Below are 20,056 nucleotides of genomic sequence, written 5' to 3'. Positions count from 1 at the left end.
ACCTGCGTTCCCCACCCTCACAGCAGGAATAAGCTGCAGAGATGGAGATCAATGGAAATGCATGTGAAGGACATTTCTTCCACACTGACATCAACCACGTGTGTGTTCTTGACAGGAAACTGAGGCACAGGGACAGGTTCATGCCTTGCCCAATGGGCCAGTCTCTCGGTGATGAGGTCCTCCGATGGCATCAACTCATCATCAGTTCCACACCAATTTGGGAAGCATTCCTCATACTGAGAGAACATCTTAAATGAAATTAGACCAGCATCCAAGCCAATCCATATCAAGGAGCCAAGAGAATAATTAAAGGAGTGAATGTTTTATTCTTTAGTGTTTAATACATAACATGTCACATAATCAATGATTCATTACTTCACACACAGGGAAGAAAACAGTATCGAGTATTTCTGTTATACAACTGTTTGTGAACAGGAAGAACAAAAATCGCTACAGCACTTAATGATTGAAGAAAGTCTCAAATAACTTCATTAGCATCTTTTTTGAAAATAGAGAGGTGTGTGGGTTTTTGTTGGTTTTTTTTTTTTTTTTTTGGCTTTCTGTTTTGTTAGAAAAGTCTGAAAGCACAGAACAATTTTTTTCTTATATATTTAAGAAAATGGCCCAATAAACACTTTTCAACAACTTCAGAATCCTAGACAGCTCTGTAGGACTCACCTTATCTAAATGCTTGGAAAACTTTAAGCAACATATAATTTCCATCTTCAAAATTAATATCTACCTTGAATGTTTTAAACCTTTGTCATTAAACGGTTACTAATAGTGGCCATAAGTGATCATCAATGGTCATCATTTATATTCAATAGTAGCAAATTTACCTATCTATAAAGTCACAAAGACAGTTGTATAATAGTTTGCAATACAATTAATGTCCACATACTTCAAAACACACTTAGAATTTAAAAGCTGGCTTAAAAAAAAAATCACAAAACATGTAAGTGACAATTCTTGGTCAACTATTCAATCTGCCTATCACACAAGATTATATTCTAAGGTAAATATTCTGGTTCAATTTCTACTAAGTTTCAAGGGTCCCAGTAGAGAATCTAAATCCTCAAATGTTAACACTTTCAGATTTTTATTGTCCAAAACTATGACAAAAGAAAAGTTAGCTTCAACATAACTTTTCCCTGACTGTAAGAAAACCTTTTACATGTAGTATAGGTACTGTAAATAAGAGTATTTTACTTCTTTCTCAAGAGACAGGCTTAGGACATCTAATAAAAGTAATCTAGTTTTTAAGTGATATATACACTAAGTTAAAAAAAAAAAAAAAAACAGGGAAGAAGTCCAAATAAGGTGTTGATTCTGTTAAGTTACAATAAAAATACTCCATTTACTATTTTAAAAGCTTAAGCCAACAGAGTACTTGTAATTTAGATTATAAAAAAAATCTTAAGGAATTCAACGCCCTCCAGTCAATACTTCTCTAAATGTCTGCATTGTAATTTAGCATTTTTCACACTGGAGTATAAAAATGAATATTAGATTGGAACTTACTGTAATTTGAAGAGTAAAAAATTATCAAAGCTTCCCCTTACATGGCTTTAATGTAGTAACATTCCATGGAAAATTCCAATAAAAACTGGAATATTTTATGAGCACTGCCAGTTGCCCATTTTGTCTGAGTATTTGCACATTATGCATTTTCTCAGAGAAGCAGAAGGCTATATGTACATATATGTGTGTGTATATGTATATGTCTAGTTTTAAAGAGAACGTAATTTAGCTAGTGTTACTAGCTCTCAATCCAATAAACATATGAGAATCACCAAACAGTTTTAGAAGGAGTAAAAATGTAAGACTCACATCTTTGAGCAATATTTTCCACAATGTATTATTTGAAAAATCAGAATAGGGCTCAGAGTCTACATATACTAAAAAACACAGTGTGTCCAACATGGTACCTGTTTTTTTAACCAGCACAATCAACAACTCTTTTTTGAAAAATTAAAGTTTTTACTAAAAGTCTAATGTCATCCAGTTGTATTTCTAAACATTAAAAGGTAACTAGAGGAACATCCGTAAATGCCTACCTCTGAGTCAGACTAATGCTGTTACAATTATTTAGAAAACCTGATGACAATATCCCACATTATTTAAAATGTGGACCCTCACCACCCTGGTTCAAGCTCCCAGGTAATGACCAACACTCCAGCCCACCTTGGAGATCTGCTTCCATAGATCAGAGCTCACAGAGAGCGTCATTTTGCCTCAGTTGTACTACCTGTGCAATGTGAAATGAGTTTCCCACCCCGGCTCTGCTTTGGGCAAATAGTAGATAGTTTTCATTTACTGACTTCAACTTCAGAGCGAACAGTCACCCACAGAAAACGGGGTAAGTTGACTGTATATAATCATGAAGTTCTCAATCTTCTAAGCAATGTAAGGGTGCAGGACAGTAAGGATGTGGTGGGTTGAGGCTTAAGATGCCTACATACAAGAAAGTGCAGTAGTTTAACTCAAAGTTTTAGAAGATGAATTCTGAAGACCAGGGTGGCAGAGATAAAACGTTAGTAGCTTCTGACTCCTAGACTTGTGCAAATTTGATGAGAGAAATTAGAATCAGTGAGTGGTGCCATCTGTTAGTGGATTCAGTCTGTCCTAAAACGTTCACGATCATTTGTTTTTTGTTGAGCAATCTAACAGGATGCCATACATGTTAGAGAAATCTCTGTGACACTCACCTCTGGCCAAGTGGGTGGCAATTCTCAATCATTTGAGACTTGAAACAGGGTTAGTTCTCATGCATTACTGAGTCTGAGACTAAACTCACCACATGATCAAACACCATTTCCTGGATTTCTGCTTCCATTTCCCTCTCAAGTACAGTCTTCATATGGAAAACAACTTTTCTAAAAATGGAACTCTAATAAAAGATCTCAAATCTTTCTCAATTCAAAAAAAAAAAAAGAAAAACTAGTGGACTAAAAATACAGGTACCTTGCTTTTAAATAGGAATCTAATCAACACTGAATCAGTTTACAACTAATATCCCCTCCAGCCAAAAAAAAAAAAAAAAAAGAAAAATAGCATGGAGTAAACTCAGTTTTGCAATTATGTATTTTTTCCTAACTCAATCACTCATAAACAAGGACATAAGGAAATGCATCAAAACATGTTTCTTTAGAATATACATCATCTGATGCAAGGAACTGGGCATAGGCATTTGATAACATCAGTAAATGAATCAAAAAACTAAATGTTCAGGTATGGTATACACAAGTTGGGACAGATGAGTCTAAGAACAAAACTGTTCCCATTCTTAACATCCATTATGAACACAGTAAGATACAGTACAAGACTCATAAAAAAAAAAAGAAAAGAAAAATAGCACTAAACACTGAGAAGGACTTCTTACAAAATCTTTAAAAAGATACTTCAGAGAAAGTAACAAACAAAAGGGCTTCTCTGTCCTCAGAGTATCTGAAGAACACCTCACAGCCCAAAGCATGACAAGGATCTGTCTCCCTTCACTCACGTGTACACAGAGTATGCACTGGGGACAGCGTCCACGTGGGAAGAAGGGGATAAGGCAACCAGGTCTCCTTCTGTTGGTTACAGTTTACCTCTAACACCATTTTATTGCTCAGCTCGCTGTTAAGTAGTTATTTGCCTTCATTTTAGAAATCTCATTTTACAGCTATCTACACAGATGGGTAGCCCCTGGTGCTCCTACTTCTCAGCAGCTCTGTCACTTGAAAAGATTCTACTTGAACTTCAAACAAACTGCGTGGGGGGAATGTGGCATTCTCAGGTTTGCCCCGCAGTCAAGGGTCACTGGCTTTGAAGAAAATGAGGATTTTTAATGAGATCTGAAGTCTAAGAAGCCAAGAGCAAACTCCCTTTGCTCAAGTAAATAGATTCTAAAATCGAGATTGATAACCACAAGGAAATTAAAAGTTCAAAAACTAAAACCCTACTGGGTAACTCTTTGGTTAGATTAGATACCTAGTAGCAACTTCTAAGTTTAGGACTAAAAACAGTTAAATAAACCGCAGTTAAGAGTAGGTCTATTACTAATCTTCACGAAATGCTTAGCTGTGTTTGCATTTTACCATTCGGTATTTTCAAATATGCACGTATTCAAATGGATGCTTAAAACTTCTAACTTTCAAATAATAAGAGTATCTATCTGTCCCTCCCTTCCCACCCTCTTCTCCTACCTCCCCACCCCACCCGCAAAGTCCTAGCTCTAAGAAAGGTCCTATTACCATTCACTGCAAGAATACAGTTCTGCTAATGCCCACGAGCGTCTCCTGGCCCGGTCGCGAATACAATCACTTCCAGGTAACCACTCCCCACGGAGCGGAGGCCTGTTTGGTTCTAATTCTTAGGAGACCAACACCCCTTCTCCCTCTTGCCCCCAAGGGCTCCCACGTCACCCCAGGGAACCAAGGGCTCCTGGCGCTGAAAGGGCGCCTCGCCAGGCAGGAGGATCCACGCTCTCCAAGTTTCAAGACCCTGTATTCCGTAGGGAAAAGACAGGACCCTTGACCATGTGAGCACCAGTGCTCCTACGTCTACACCTGCAGCTTTTCAAAACCTCACTCGTGTACAACCGAAGTGCCTCAGCGACGCCCTCAATCCGGCTTCACAGAGGGTCAGCGATGGCAGTGAGCTGTTAGGACACCAACTCTCTCCCCCAGGCGGGGTCACCATTCTGCGCCCTCACACCACACGGGTGTCAGAAGGGCTCGAGATCTCAAGGAATCTTCGCAGCACTGCACAGTCTGAACGGGTTCCCAACACCTCGGTTCTCCCCCCCGGTTCGTGCCGGCTTTGTAACCACACTGGCCCGCTGGATCCAGATTGAAGTACAATCTGGGGGAGGAGAGGTTTGAGGCAGCAAAAAGAGGAAGCATTGGGTGGGGGTGGGGACGGGGACGCGCCTGGGCCCCCTAGGTTAGCCGAGTCCGAAGAAAAGAAAAGAGGATGGATTTTTCTGAAGCGGGGGTGGGGGAGGGGGTGGGGGGGGTGGAACGGTCTGACCCAGGACAGGACCGGGGATTGGGGACCTCGGGGCAAAGGGAGACAAAGGGCAAAGGTTAGGGATGGGGAGCGGTCTCTGATCCTCTCCCCCGCCGAGGGGTGGGGGCGGGCGCCGGAACCGCGAGGGGTCCCGGGAGCTCACTCCCTGCAGAAGACGTACTCGGTGTAGCTGGTCCAGATCTTGTCTTCGCTCTGGTCGGTGCTGCCGGCAAAGGCGCAAGTGCCGGTGGAACTGCAGGCCACCATGTGGAAGCCAGACTCAGACAGCTTGTCGAAGGCCTGCTCCAGGAAGTTGAACTTGAGGTAGTAACGCGAGGTGTAGCGCTCCGGCGGCCGGTCAGGGTCCCGGCTCTCGTTCAGGGTGTCCCCGAACACCTCCTTGGCCAGGGACGTCTTGCCGCACACGGTGATGCGCGCCACCCGCCGGAACTTGGCATCTGCCTGCGCGTCCCGCCCGATGGTGTAGGAGCCGCGGTAGCCGATGGTGATGTAGCCCGAGCGCCGGCTGCCGTCCAGCGACTGGGACGGTGTGAGCAGCGGGCCCGCCGCGCCCCCGGACGGGCTGCGGCTGGCCGGCTCCAGCGTGGGCGACGGCGCCCCGGCCGAGGCGCCCTCCTGCTGCTCGGGCTCCGCGTAGCCCAGGGCCAGCAGCTCATCGCCCAGTGAGCCCTCCTTGGGCACCCCGCGCCGCGAGTGCGGTGGTGGCGGCCCCGGGCCGGGCTGCTGGGGCGCCCCGAGGCGGCGCACGAGCTCGGGCAGCTCGAAGTACTCGGCCTCCCGCTGCAGTCGGCTGCGCTCCGGGAAGTAGTCGGGCAGCACGAGCTGCAAGTCCCGCAGGTAATCCAGGATGTAGCGGAAGAGGAAGCCGTCCCGGTCCAGAAAGAAGCGGCCTTTGCTGTCCCGGGCCAGCTCCTGCGGCTGCTGCTGCGTGAACATCCGCCAGAGCAGCGAGTCCGGCACCGACACCACCGTGCAGCGCCGGGTCACATACACCTGGCCCCCCACGTTCAGCTCCACGATATCGGGGAAGAGCGGCGGCTCGGCGGACGACGATGAGGAGCCGCTGCCGCCCCCGCCGCCGCCCCCGTTGGGTAATCCTCGCGTGCTGTCCGCCAGAGCCATGGCAAAGAGGTGGCCCGGCTGGGGCAGTAGCAGGGAGCAGGACTGCACTCGAAAGCTGCAGCCGCTTTCCCCGGAGCCCCTGCCCGGGACGCGCTCTCAGCCCTCCGCCCGAGCCCGAGCCGCACGGAGCCAAGTGCAGCTAGCGCGCCCCGCTGTGAGCCGCGGGAGCTCCGCTGCGCTCCGGCTGCCTCGCCCGCGAGCTCCAGGCGAGTGCCAGGTCGCAGCCCGCGCGCAGCTTAAGTAGAGGCGCCCGCTCCGGCGCCGTGGCGCGCAGGAGGCGTGGGCGGCCGCTGAGCGGTGGAGCCAGGCTCCCCCCACCCCAGGCGGGAGGGTGGGGCGTGCTTGCGGGATCGATTTGCATCTTAAACGCTGACGCGGGGCCTCGGCTAGGCTGCTGGCTCCACCCTGGTTCAGGCGCACCCAGGGGCGACCTCGCTCCCAGCCCACGGCACGCCTGGCTCCCCAACGGCCGGCTCCGTGCTTCTGCCCAACTTTCTCCCTTCTCCCGAAGCGCTCAGAGCCCGGGACTGGCTTCGTCGCAAGACAGCAGTGACCACTCCGATTCCCTCCAACCCCGGCCCGCACGGAGGACTCAGACAGAGGACGCCAACTTTCTGACACTCCCAGCCCTGGGACTGGAAGTGCAGGGCCACCTCCAGCCCGGCCGACCCCGGAATGGACCCATCCAAACCACGCAGCCCGGGCGCTGCCTTCCTGGGGTATGGTAGTTTTAGAAACAAAAAAATCTGGAGACACAGAGAAGGCCGCCCAACCCGGAAGGAGCCACACTGTGTGCACGGTGGCCTCAAAACGAGCCCTGGACACCAAAGGTTGACTTCAGAGTCCTGTGCAAAACTCTTTCCCCAAGTTCAAGCTCTGGGTGCAGCGCCAGAGGCGCTGGTCGGGGAACCTCAAAGTAGGAAGCTGTGAGCTATTACAGCACCAGGGACTTGGCTGGGCGAAGGGTGTGATGTGGGGGCGGCCAATGCAACCACCTTCCCTCCCCCGCAGCGCTGTCTAGGCCAGACTGAGGGAAGAGTGAGTCCATACTGGACATTGTAAATGATACAAGAAATCCCAGTGTCTGCCTGATCACTCCCACGTGTGGATCCTGCCAGAGATCCATGCACCCCCGCTCTCCTCCACGTCCCCGTCATTCCCTTCAGCCCTTCCCCGATTTCCCCAGAGGGAGATTTTTGTAGATGGGACAGCATCTTTTAGATCCTTTCTGGCTCCCCAACACTTGCTCCTTGCACGTTACTAGACAGATGGCAGCCCACATGCCACCTCCCCCGGAAGCCTTCCCTGGCTTCCCAAGAGGGTAGAGTCTCCGGACTGCTGCCTGCACACGCACTGCCTCCCGCCCCACAAGTCCGGAATGTATTTATGACTTTGTATACAAATATATACGTGCACCTGAGCGCGTCGGGAAGCCGAGGAGAAGCCAGAGGAAGATAAGACGACACGACACGGGTCAGGGTCAGCGAATGTTTGCTGGGCACCTGCTGTTTGCCGCTTCCAGGTAGAGGAGACTCCAAGGTTGAATAATCTCCGAGGCACTCCCTGCATAGCCCAACAGGCAGAGTCAGGGGTCCGAGAAGTTGTCTGATCAGTTTGAGGTGCAGGCCATCCATCAGGACAAGTCGGCCAAATCTTCCTTCTTGATAATGTTTACCCTTTCGCTTAACTACCCAGCGGGCTTTACAGTCTCGTCACGGATAACTGTCATTTTCCTTTCGAAATGTTTACGTCTGCTAAGCAATTATGGTGCTCGCCTCGGTGTGCTGAAATCAGATCAAGCCCCAGACTGGCTCACTCAATTGCAAGGACCGATTTTAATACCAAATATATTTCACCACTCCTTTCTTGTTTTGTTCTTTGGGATAAATAATAGATGACACAAAAGTGCTAAGTTCCAGTGCTGATTTTAGAGGTAATTGTGCTATTTGTTGTGTCAGTGCCACAGCCCTGACAAAACCAGTCTCTTTTCTGCAAATCCAAAAAAAAAAAAAAAAAAGGCCTGCTGTGTTGTGTCAGTTTGGCTCATATTCTGGCATCAATACCTTTGTGCATTGTCTTAGCAAATCCTATCACATATACATCACAGTACTTCCATGCTATCTACAGGTTCCACCACCTCCCGGTGACCAGCTTGTACCAAGCCAACACTACCTCCTGCTTGGATCATCGCCTGGGTCTCCTAACTGCTTCCACAGCAGCCCCCTACAGCCTTTTACCACTCCGAACACAAAGAGGGGCCCTGCTGAAACCCCATCAAAGAGGTCACTCTGCTCAGAGCAATTCCAGGTATTCCAAGATTTTGTTCTGCTTGATTCATTGCTATAACCCCAGTGCCTAGAATAGAGCTGGCATACCATGGGCATTGGGTAGGAGTCCGTTGCTCATTCATTTATTCCAGCAGTATTTTCAGGAGCCACTACTATGTTCTAGGCAGCACGATCAAAAAACAACCACTGCCCTCTTGGTGCTTACAATTCTGTGAAGGAAATTTAATAAATACGGATACTTATGTAGATATTTATAAATAAGTTCATGGAAAGTTGTGGAGAATGAGCATTCCATGCAGAAGGACAATCAAGTTGAAAAGGCACGGGTCAGAAATGAGCTCAGTGTGCCTCATAGTGGAAGTTCATGTATTGTTATCATCTGCTTGTATCCTGCGACTCTCCATGGTACATTTAAAGTGATCATTTGAGTGTAAACTCACTATGAGATATTACACGCTTATACACAACAGCGCACTACTGCCAGTCTCTGCCTTTTGTCGTAACACCCACCACAAGCCAGTCTACTACAGAAAAGCCCTAGGCATTTCCGTACAGAAGCCAGGTTGCACATGAGACACACGAGAATAAAACAGTGAAGATCTGAGACGCAAGTAACAATTTTCTGGTTAATTTTGTGTGTTCTGTTTTTTGCATCTTGAACGGTATCATGAAATTCAAGAAGAAATGTAATTGGGGAACTTTGATGCTAGGACTTGTAGGCCTGAGTGTTTAAGAAGGAGGAAAAGGAGTTCTAACTCTTTAGGAGTTCCACTATGTTAAATACGCTGAATTGGAAGGGGCAGGGAAGGATCAGGAAAAACAATACCTCACCATTTAGTCTCTAGCTAGTTTCTACTGGATAAATTCAGGCTCATTGGTCCCTTTCAAGTAATTTGTTATCTTTCTCAAAATAAGAAACAGTGTGTTTTTTAAGTACTTTGTCCTTTGATGCCAAAGTGTAGGACACTGGTAACATCACCCCCCCCCCAACTTCTGTTCCAGCCAGCTCCCACCCCAACCCTCACCAGTGCACTTAGTCCATATCCTACACACTGACGACTTGAGGAAAGGAATGAAGGACAGACAGTAAGAAACATGAAGTTCAAGAAGAGGACCATCTGGGGCAAAATGAAGTGAATGCCTCTGAGGACTGAATGAATTTAATGTGTGTGAAAACGATCTGTAAGCTCTGAGACACCATTCCAGTGTCAGCATCGTTATTTTCCATGACTTACCATGGTGCCTGGCAAGAATGCTCAGTAACTACTGAATGAATGAATGAATGAATGGTAGAAACATTAAAATGAGTGCCATGGGGAGCAAGGGGAAGAGACACAAAATTAGAAATTGCCCTGAGCAAACGTTTAGTGCATTTATCATCCTCCCAATACGTGTCCATCTTTTCTGTGTGCACGCTTTAAAAATCATTACTTTTTGCATTCAGAGGGAGGAAATAATTGGATATAGGGATTAAGTAACATTAAGTAAATTAAATAACATTAAAGGTTCAAAAGGATCTTAGCAAAGATTGGTTTTTAAAAATGCCAATATCTAATCCTAAGGAAAAAGAGGGGGTTGGTGTTAGGCCTAGGGATTGAGATGCTAGTTGAGGGGCTGACATTGTGGCATAGTAGGTAAAGGTACTGTCTGCAAAGCCAGCATCCAATATGGGTACTGGTTTGTGTCCTGGCTGCTCCACTTCAATGTGGCTCCCTGTTAAAAGGCTGGGAAAAGCAGCACAAGACAGCCCAGGTGTTTGGGTGCCTGCCACCCATGTGGGAGACCCAGATGAAGCTCTGGCTTTGGCCAGGCCCAGCAATGCCCATTGTAGCTACCTGGGGGAGTAAACCAGAGGATGAAAGCTCTGACTTTCAAAATAAATAAATCTTTTAAAAATTTTAAAAAGATGCTAGTGAAATGCCCACACCTCACAGTGGAGTACTTGTCTTTGATTCCAGGAAACAAGCAATGGTATCCAGATGATAACAAGCATGTGTATAGTGGTTACTGTATACCAGCCCTGTTTTCACAACTCTATGTGCATTTAATTGTGCTCAGTCCTCACCAATAATTCTGCATGGTTGGTATTATTATTACTTGATTTTTAGATGAGAAACCAAGATACTGAGAAGTTAGTTCATTTACCTGCTATCATACACGTACAGCAGATAAGTGCTGGAGTTGATATCAGAACCCAGGCAGTGTGGCTTTGAAATCTGTTTTTCAACATGGCATTTCACAGCCTCTCACCTCTAGGAGTGTTTTGCCTATATGAAAAAGTAGGTGCCTTCATTCACCACATTCTCCAGAAAAGAAACCGTAGGTACAAGGTTAATGAACTTGACAAAGGTAACTCAGCTATTTCTGCTGAGAACAGAACTGGTACTCTAAAGTCGGTATAATTGTGCCCTGAAGTATTGTTGACCAGAAACTCAAGTAGCCACTGTGAAAGATCTAGGGTTAAGGCAGAGTTAAGCCCTTGATTCTCCTCTCTTGCTCAGCTTTTATGGATGGCGCCTTCCTGCCTCCAGGAAGACTCTGGACTTATTGGAGTCTGTGGATACAGCTAACACACCATTGTCCTCCTGTTTGGCCAACTCAATCCTGGACACACAATAAGCATGATTTTATTTCTGGCTCCCTAAAATATCATTATGGTTTGCAAAGCAGCAGGTCCTTAGCATGGTCATGTGGTTTTGTTCTGATCTCATTAATTCTAGACAAGAATGAAGTGAGTCCACAGAAACTGCTGTGGTCTAGTTCTGGGCTTCCAAAGCAAGCAGTATCCACTGGCCCTCTGGGCGTATGGAATTGAAGAAATGAATTCTACACGTGCCTTTCCATGTCAAACTGATCACAACAAAATAGCTGAACCTCACACACATGGCTGATTCTGGAATTTCTGACCAAGGCTAATTATTAACATCACTGATGCTTCATAAACATTTGAAGACTTTGATCTCCAATCATGATATTAAACTTGGTGGTAAACAGTACATGAATTTACCACATTCTAGTGCTTTGCTCTTTTGAGTGCTGTCTTATGTTCACTTACTTATCACAATTTCAGGGGGCCCTCTCCAACCTGTGTTGCACAGGAAGAAACTCAGGATAGATGGCCCATGGTACCTCTTGGGTAGAGCCGGAAGTAGAATCAGGCCTCTCAGTGAGGGTGGACACACCTGGGTGCTTCCCAACTCCACATTCAGGGCTTTCTGCATTCTTTGGCACCCACACTGAATTTATTCAATTTATTGCCCAAATGAGGGCTGACATTGAAAATAATCAGCTTATACACTGTACACTTATTTCAGTAATGTTGGAATCACTCACCATTTTTGCCACCTCTGTTTAGGAATTTTTCTGTAGAGCCAGCTTGCCCAAGAACGTGTTTTCTGTTACTTTATACTTAAGCTAAATTTAATCTCTTTTATAGGGCTCTAAAACAGGGCACCTCACTGCAAGACAGACCGGCATGCCTGAGAAGAAATTAGAACAAAACCAGTTTTCGTGAATGTGGAACTAAGGCGATGATTATCAGCCATTCACCTTTTGACCTTGGGTTTTCAAGAGCTCATCCCCGGAGTTCTGTTAAATGCTGAATAGTATCGAGTTTAGGTTACTCAGGGCTGATTCGACTGCAGAGATTTTAATATGTGGTTCCAGAAAGTCTGCATTCTTTGCTGTGAGGTTTGGACAAGAAGCCAAGCCACTGGCTAGATGATAATGGCCACATTTTTATGTAATTGTGCAATCATTTGTTTGATATAATTAAAGGGGGAGACCTTTCCCCAAGCTGCTTTCCAGTTACTATAGAAATCTGCATAATATTTCATAGCAAGGAAATAGCCTTAAAACACGCTACCATTCAAATTTGTGTTATTTAATATGATGTTTAGAAAATACATTTCTTTTCTTACAGTAAAACACAGATGGGGAAATTTTGCACTTTGGAGACTGAAGACCTTGTATTCCTCTTGGCTTTACTTAAATCTACAATGTTGAGGAAAATTACTTAAAAATATTCCAGATGTGGGACAAGCATTAGACTGGGCAGTTAGGCTGCTTCGGATGCCTGCATTGCAGATCAGAACACTGGGTTCAAGTCGAGTCCTGACTGTTTCTGATTCCAGTTTTTTCTAATGCACACACCGGAAAACAGTAGATGATGGCTTCAGTACTTGAGTACTTGAGCATGGAAGGCATGAATTGAGTTTCTGGCTCTGGCTTTGGCCTGGCCCATCGCCTGCCATTGCAGGCATTTGCGGAGTTATCAGCAGATGGAGGAGCTTTAACTGTTTCTCTTGCTCGCTCTCTACTTTTCAAATTTAAAATGAATAAAATATTCCAAATTTCACATTTTTATCTTAAAATTGAGCAAAACATCTACCTTTATCAGACTCTTATGCGGTTAAATGACATGTTGTAAGGCACTTCATTTCACAGTGTCTGGCACATAACATACACATCAAGTATCCTTAGAATCCAAAGACGATGACTTCCACTCTCTGCCCGACCCCAGAGTTATAGGCAGGGAAATGCCACAAAGCCAAGCCTAAGAGGGCAGGAGCACCATCACTAACCACTGTAACGTTTCCCCCATCATTTCCAGCCTGCAACAGCTCCTTAAGAGGAAGAACATGTGTAACCTGCAAAGGAAACAGAGGTTTGCCATGGTTGCTGCAGATATCACCAGAAGAAATATCAATGGTGCAGGAGAAACTTAGCCCCCCTTTACATGCATTCAATGATGCTTCAAATAGTTAGGGTCTGCTATGTACTTGATCTTACTGGAAGTCATGGATGGTTCCACCAGTCTGTGGCCCATGAAAACCTGTTTCGTATCAAAAGTGATAAGCAATGGAGTTGCTGTAGGAAATTCCATGTGTCATTTGTGAATGTCACAGGTAGGGCAATTACCTCCTTGTAAGTCAGGAATCTCCAGAGAGAACAGGCAATACAGGTAGTCCACCCCAACGAAGTCAAGGTCATAAAAAACACTTTTCTTCAGCATTGCTAATCTCATGCACGGGGGCAATGTAATAGACACAGTTTATTCTGTTTTTGCAAGGTGTTAGCTCATCCAGGATATCATTCTAGATGAACCAGACAAATGTAGACTGCACATTAACTTCAATTAGAGGGACATGTCGGCCGGCACCGCGGCTCACTAGGCTAATCCTCTGCCTGCGGCGCCAGCACACCGGGTTCTAGTCCCAGTCGGGGCGCCAGATTCTGTCCCAGTTGCCCCTCTTCCAGGCCAGCTCTCTGCTGTGGCCCAGGAGGACAGTGGAGGATGGCCCAAGTGCTTGGGCCCTGCACCCCATGGGAGACCAGGAGAAGTACCTGGCTCCTGGCTTCAGATCAGTGCAGCACCCTGGCCGTGGCGGCCATTTGGGGGGGTGAACCAACGGAAGGAAGACCTTTCTCTCTGTCTCTCATTGTCTAACTCTGCCTGTCAAAAAAAAAAAAAAAAAAAAAAAGAGAGAGAGAGAGAGGGGGACATGTCACTGGTACTGATGAATGGAATAATATCAAAGAGAAAGAGCTAGGAGCAAGCATTCATTTAGCTGTTTCTTGGACTTTTATCAGCAAACTAAATGATTATGTGGGAATCATGCAAATAAAATGTATAGGTGATGCAGATCCTGAAGGGCTAAGTAATTTATCAAAGATGGAGTTAACATTTAGCAACAAAGAGAAATGTGCAAGAGAAGATGTCATGAAGGCAAATGTTAAGTCATGCAATTGCTCATGATGCATTTTAGCATCAGGTCACATGAAAAATGACCAGAGACTCTGCATCACCTGCAAGTTCAAGAAGCCAATAGGAGGACATGCCTGTAACACATGTGTGCATGTGTGTACACACATATCAAATAGCTTTTAAAAGGGGAAAAGGATCCCAGAAATTATCCCAGTCAAAGCCCTCATTGTATAGATCAAAGCCGAGCATGTAATCATAGAAACAAAACAGCTAACAGTAAAACTACACCTATCATTTATGTATACTTAATTCTAGGCATCACAATCTTATGAGTTATTTCAATAGGCAAAAATGTATTTAAAGAAGTTGTAAGTGAGATTGTGAAGAATCCAAAAGTGATAGAACTGGCAAGTGTTTTTGATACTAGCCTAGAATATCATAGACTACCCTAAGAAGGGAGTACTATTTTAGACATGATGACAGCTTGCCTTAGTCTGCTCAGGCTGCTACAACATACTACTGTAGACTGAGTAGCTTCTAAACAACAGAAATTTATGTCTCAAGGTTCTTGAGGCTGAGAAATCCATGACCAAGTCTCTGGTGGCAAATTCAGTGCCCAGTGCGGCCCAATTCCTAGTGCATAGAAGGCACCTCTTCTTCAAGTCCTTCCGTGGTGGAAGAGGCAAATAACCTCCCTTGTGCCTCTTTTATAAGGAGAATAATCCCACTTGTGAGAACCCAATCACCTCCTAAAAGCCCTGACTCTTAATACCATCATACTGGGAATTAGTTGCCACAGGTGAACCTGGGGGAGAAACATTCAGTCCATAGCACTACTACTTTTTTTCTGACACCAAAGGACAAACCTGGAAAATGCACGGAGAAGGTATTAAAAAGTTCAAGTTTACCTGAAGAAAATCTTTTGAACAACTGGAGCCACCCATTTGTAGGAAAGTTTACTTCAATAAGAACTAAGTTGCCATGGATCTAAGCTGTAGACCCATCTAAGATAGGCATCTTAGAAGGGATATGCAGGGGCCGCTGCCGTGGCTCACTTGGTTAATCCTCCGCCTGTGGCACAGGCATCCCATGTGGGCGCTGGGTTCTGGTCCCAGTTGCTCCTCTTCCAGTCCAGCTCCTGGCTGTGGCCCAGAAAGGCAGTGGCAAATGGCCCAAGTGCTTGGGCGCCTGCACCTGCGTGGGAGACCAGGCGGAAGCACCTGGCTCCTGGCTCCTGATCAGCGTGGCTCTGGCCTTGGCGGCCATTTGAACCAATGGAAGTAAGACCTTTCTCTCTGTCTCTCTCCCTCACTATCTAACTCTATCTGTCAAATAAAAAAATAAAAGAAGGGATATGCAGTAACTTTCCTTGCCCAGCACTTAGGCAAAAAGTCATTTTTTTTCTGATCTTCTCTCCCATTTTCAAGACTCCAAACTTGATATGACAGCTCTCATGTTACAGAACTCAGAATCACAATCAATAGCTGGTGTCTCACAGCCTCACTATGCCCCAGGACCTGTGCCAAACAGCAGACCAATTATGCCTTAGATGTGCCAATACTCAGCATGAACAGTTTTGGGGGGAAAACGGCATAAGGTTATTCTTGTCAAATCCTCGGCTTAGTGTAAAGGCAATACTCTTGTCGCCATCAACATTGCAAAGAGTTTTGTTACCAGTTTTATTCATTTATTTCAATAAATCTAACCCAACAAGCCTAACAGTGAGAAGTTATTAATAAATCTGCTTTTTTTTTTTTTTGACAGGCAGAGTGGACAGTGAGAGAGAGAGACAGAGAGAGAAAGGTCTTCCTTTGCCGTTGGTTCACCCTCCAATGGCCGCCGCTGCAGCCGGCGCACCGCGCTGATCCTGGCAGGAGCCAGGAGCCAGGTGCTTTTCCTGGTCTCCCATGGGGTGCAGGGCCCAAGCACCTGGGCCATCCTCCACTGCACTCCCTGGCCATAGCAGAGAGCTGGCCTGGAAGAGGGGCAACCGGGACAGAATCCGGCGCCCCAACCGGGACTAGAACCCGGTGTGCCGGCTCCGCAAGGTGGAGGATTAGCCTATTGAGCCACGGCGCCGGCTCAATAAATCTGCTTTTTAGAGTATGTTACAGTGAAAGTAAGAATCTATTACAAAAAAAAAACAGCACAAATCTGCATAATTTATATCAGTTTATCATGCAAATTGCTTTTTAATTATTGATGTCTCACCTATCCATTCTTCTAAAACTTCAAATTATGGATGAAAGTTGAATCAGTCATTGTATGCTTGGCAAAACCCATACAACTTTACAATAAGGTGTGAATCCTAATAAAATATGAATAAAATGAACTCTATCCAATGTATCCATGTTAGTTCATCAGCTGTAGCAAATGTACCAAACTAATGCAAGATTTAACAGGAGAGGTAGCTAGAAGAGAGGAAGGGAGTACCCTGAGGGTTCTCTACACTCCCCCACCCATTATTCCGTAAAACTAAAATGACTCTAAGAAAGTTCTCCATTAATTTTTTTGAAAATTAAAGATGTTTTCAAAAGTCCTCCGAGTACTTACCCTTCCATAGAGTCTGTCACTCAGTATTCATAATCATTCACAAATACTTCATGCATAGACCTATAGAAAAAACTTTTAGCACTGTCCCAATGTGTCACATTGTCACAATCGACAAGTTTATCTTACCCAATTCAGTTTAAGTAAGACCAGATGCCCTTAATATATGCCAAGGTCAATGGGGTGGCTGTTCAGTGGTTAAGAACATTACACATATTTGGCTTATCTGATTTCCTTTCCTGAAACAATCTCCATCTTTCTTTCCCTTCTGGACTAGAAATCACACTGACCCATCCTAACCTGTTCTAAGTATTCAGGAATAATTTCTTGGTCAGTTGAAGTAGCTGTCTCTGTTGAGTATCTATCACATGGAAGGCACTGTGTTGGGTACCAGATACAAAGAGTTCTTATCTTGAGCAGAGGAAGCAGAAATTAAATGAATTTTACTCTAAATTCACAACCCTGGGTCTATCACATCCATAACATACACTCAAACTGTTGAACAAACAGATAAGCCTGCTGGATTAAGAAATTGACCTGGGGGCCAGCATCATGGCAAAGCAGGTCAAGTCACTGCCTGCGATGCCAGCATCTCATATGGGCTCCAGTTCATGTCCCAGCTGCTCAACTTCCAACCCATCTTCCTACTAACAGCCTGGGAAAAGCAGCAGCGAATGGCCAAAGTGCTTGGGCTCCAGCTACCCTCATGGGAGACGCAACAGAAACTCCTGGCTCCTCCCTGGCCCAGCCCCAGCCATTATGGTCATCTGGACAGTCAACCAACAGATGGAAGATCTCCCTCTCTGTCTCTCCCTCTCTCTGTAACTTTTTTTTTACTATTTTATTTGAGAGGTCGAGTTACAGACAGTGAGGGAGAAACAGAAAAGTCTTCCATCCACTGGTTCACTTCCCAAATGGCTGCAACAGCTGGAGCTGCACCAATCCGAAGCCAGGAGCTTCCTCCTGGTCTCCCACGTGGGTGTAGGGGCCCAGGGACTTGGGCCATCTTCTCCTGCTATCCCAGGCCACAGCAGAGAGCTGGATTGGAAGAGGCGCAGTGGCACTAGAACCGGCCCATATGGGATGCCAGTGCTGCAGGCAGAGGATTAACCTACTGCGCCACGGTGCTGGCCCCTATAACTCTTTCAACTAAAAAAAATAGATCTTTAAAAAAATAAAAAGAATCTAAGTTCAGTTAAATTTTTCCTTTACACCACATAGTTTGCCCAGAAAAATTAATAGGTAAAACAGAGAATGCATGTTTGACCTGATGAAAGTGAATATCTTCAAAATAATTGTATAATCCCTTATTTGATATTGTAAGATTCAAATAAGCCCTGGCTATGTTTTTTAAAGAGTAATATCTTCAAATCTAGATAAACAGCAATTTCAAATAACTAAATGATTATCCCTGGAGGTGTTTCATTAGAGCACTTAAGGAAGGCTAAATATATATTGACTTTGTTAGGGATGTCCCTATCAAACCTTCAGATGTTCAATCAAGGGGAGTAGGGAGCTCACTCTCTTTCCATCCTATCAGCAGGGTGAGGCAGTAATAATGCCCCCCTGTAAAGGAACATCAAAAAGCACACCTTCTGTTCTTCAGCTATTTTCAGTTACTCGAGTGTAGCTAAGAGTTGGATTAACCCAGGGAGAGAGTTGAAGGGGCAGACAAGGGAGTGATTAAAATGATGGAAGGAATCCAAGCTGAAAAATGAGGACAGAGTGGGGCTTTCTCAAAATAGCACTTAAAGAAGCCGGATTATTCTTCGATATTCTTTTCTTCTCAAAGGAGGAGTTCAGAGAGTTAATAGAGCATATAATGGGGTTTCTAACCAGGAGGGGATAATGGGAGGATGGCTTCCCACCTCCAGCCCTTACTGTCTCTCTGTGTCACTACCCCTTTAGCCTCCCTTAACAATACACGACTCAATCCTGCAGTTTAGAGCCCGTGGTGAGAGCAGAGCCTGATCAGCTTCTGTAGTAATCAATATTTCTTTCATTTAAACTCTTTTGACCTTCAAAGTCACCTTGCTTGGTGTCTTGCTCTCTTGCCTGTGTGTAAGAGGTCCTACAGCTGGGTTTGATTATTATGGTTTTTTCTTTCTGTTTCAGTCTGGTTGAATTCCAATTTCCTACTTCCAACAAAAAGCAAGTGTTTGCTCCTGTTATCAGAATGGGCCCTTACCTGGGAAATTCAATAGCAATGAGAAAAACAATAACCAAGTGCTGGTTTTCTGCCCCACTTTCCCTTGACCCAGCTAGATCGAATGGGAATCAATCTCTATGGCAAGTGCTGTGGTCAAGAGGAAGGCAGGCAGCACCTAACACCCTCCCTGTCCCAGAAGTCCCACTCAACACTATCATGTAAATCTCTTCAGTCAAAAGTTGGTCATCTGGCCACATCTACCTGCAAGAGTATAACAAGAGTGAGCAGGTGGGAACAATCTACCTGGAAGGCTAATAGACCAAGGACAGCCAACAGCAGGGTTCAACACCTATTCAGACAATAGAACTTTTTTGTCTGCTCAATTTCAAGGTGCGTGAAGTCACAGGGAGACCCCTAAGCTCCCATCTGTCATCACACCCAACTGGAAGACGATCCCTTTAGCGGTGACTGTCAATTTTCTCTTTAGATACCTGGCCAGCTCTCTTCCTTACCAGCCTAAACTCCAGGCTTCCAGGAACCAGAAGCCATTGTATTTGCTCTCTGTATCCAAGATAGCTGAGCTTGCCAAGTTCAGTGAATAAATGAATGTCTGAATAGAAAACCAAGCCAGATAACTGATCCAAGAGAAATGAATGAATGTATTTCAAGCATCTAACTTCCCCTGTTGACTATTAAAAATTAAGACACTTATTTGAAAGGCAGAGTGACAAACAGAGGGATAACAGAGAAAGAGGTCTTCCATCTGCTGGTTAACTCCCCAAATTTCCACAAACTAGGGGCCCAGGACTCCCATGTGGGTGGCATGGGCCCAAGTAGTTGGGCCATTTTCTGCTGTCTTCCCACATACATTAGCAGGGAACGGGATTGGAAGCAGAGCAGCCAGGACTCAGATCAGGGCTTTGATACAGGATTACAAGTAGAGGTTTAACCCACTGTACCACAACACTGACCCCTAAGATTTAAGATTTTTATTTCTTTACTTTCATTTTGTTTGAAATGCAGAGAGCAAGAGAGAAGAGACAGATATTTCCCTTTCACTGCTCCATTCCCTAAATACCCATGACAAATAGGGCTGGGATCAAGCCAAAGATAAGAGCCTAGAAGTCCACCAAGCTCTCCCATATGGGCAACAGGGACCCAAGAACTTGAACTAGCATCTGCTACCTCTCAGGATATGCATTAACAGGAAGCTGGATCAGAGGCAGA

The 20,056-nt window shown here is 45.3% G+C and overlaps 1 protein-coding gene across 1 annotated transcript; it reads right to left on the bottom strand.

The window, feature by feature from the left end:
* Positions 1-306: 306 nt before the first annotated feature.
* On the bottom strand, positions 307-6,373 carry KCTD12 (potassium channel tetramerization domain containing 12). Its single transcript, XM_008260066.4, has one exon. The coding sequence runs from the start codon at positions 6,133-6,135 to the stop codon at positions 5,152-5,154; it is 984 nt and encodes a 327-aa protein (XP_008258288.1). The 5' UTR covers positions 6,136-6,373; the 3' UTR covers positions 307-5,151.
* Positions 6,374-20,056: the final 13,683 nt, after the last annotated feature.

This window comes from Oryctolagus cuniculus, chromosome 9 (genome assembly GCF_964237555.1).
Source record: "Oryctolagus cuniculus chromosome 9, mOryCun1.1, whole genome shotgun sequence".
Lineage (NCBI taxonomy): Eukaryota > Metazoa > Chordata > Mammalia > Lagomorpha > Leporidae > Oryctolagus > Oryctolagus cuniculus.
The sequence above is the reverse complement of the archived record's forward strand: the minus strand, read 5'-3'. Positions and strand labels throughout refer to the sequence as shown.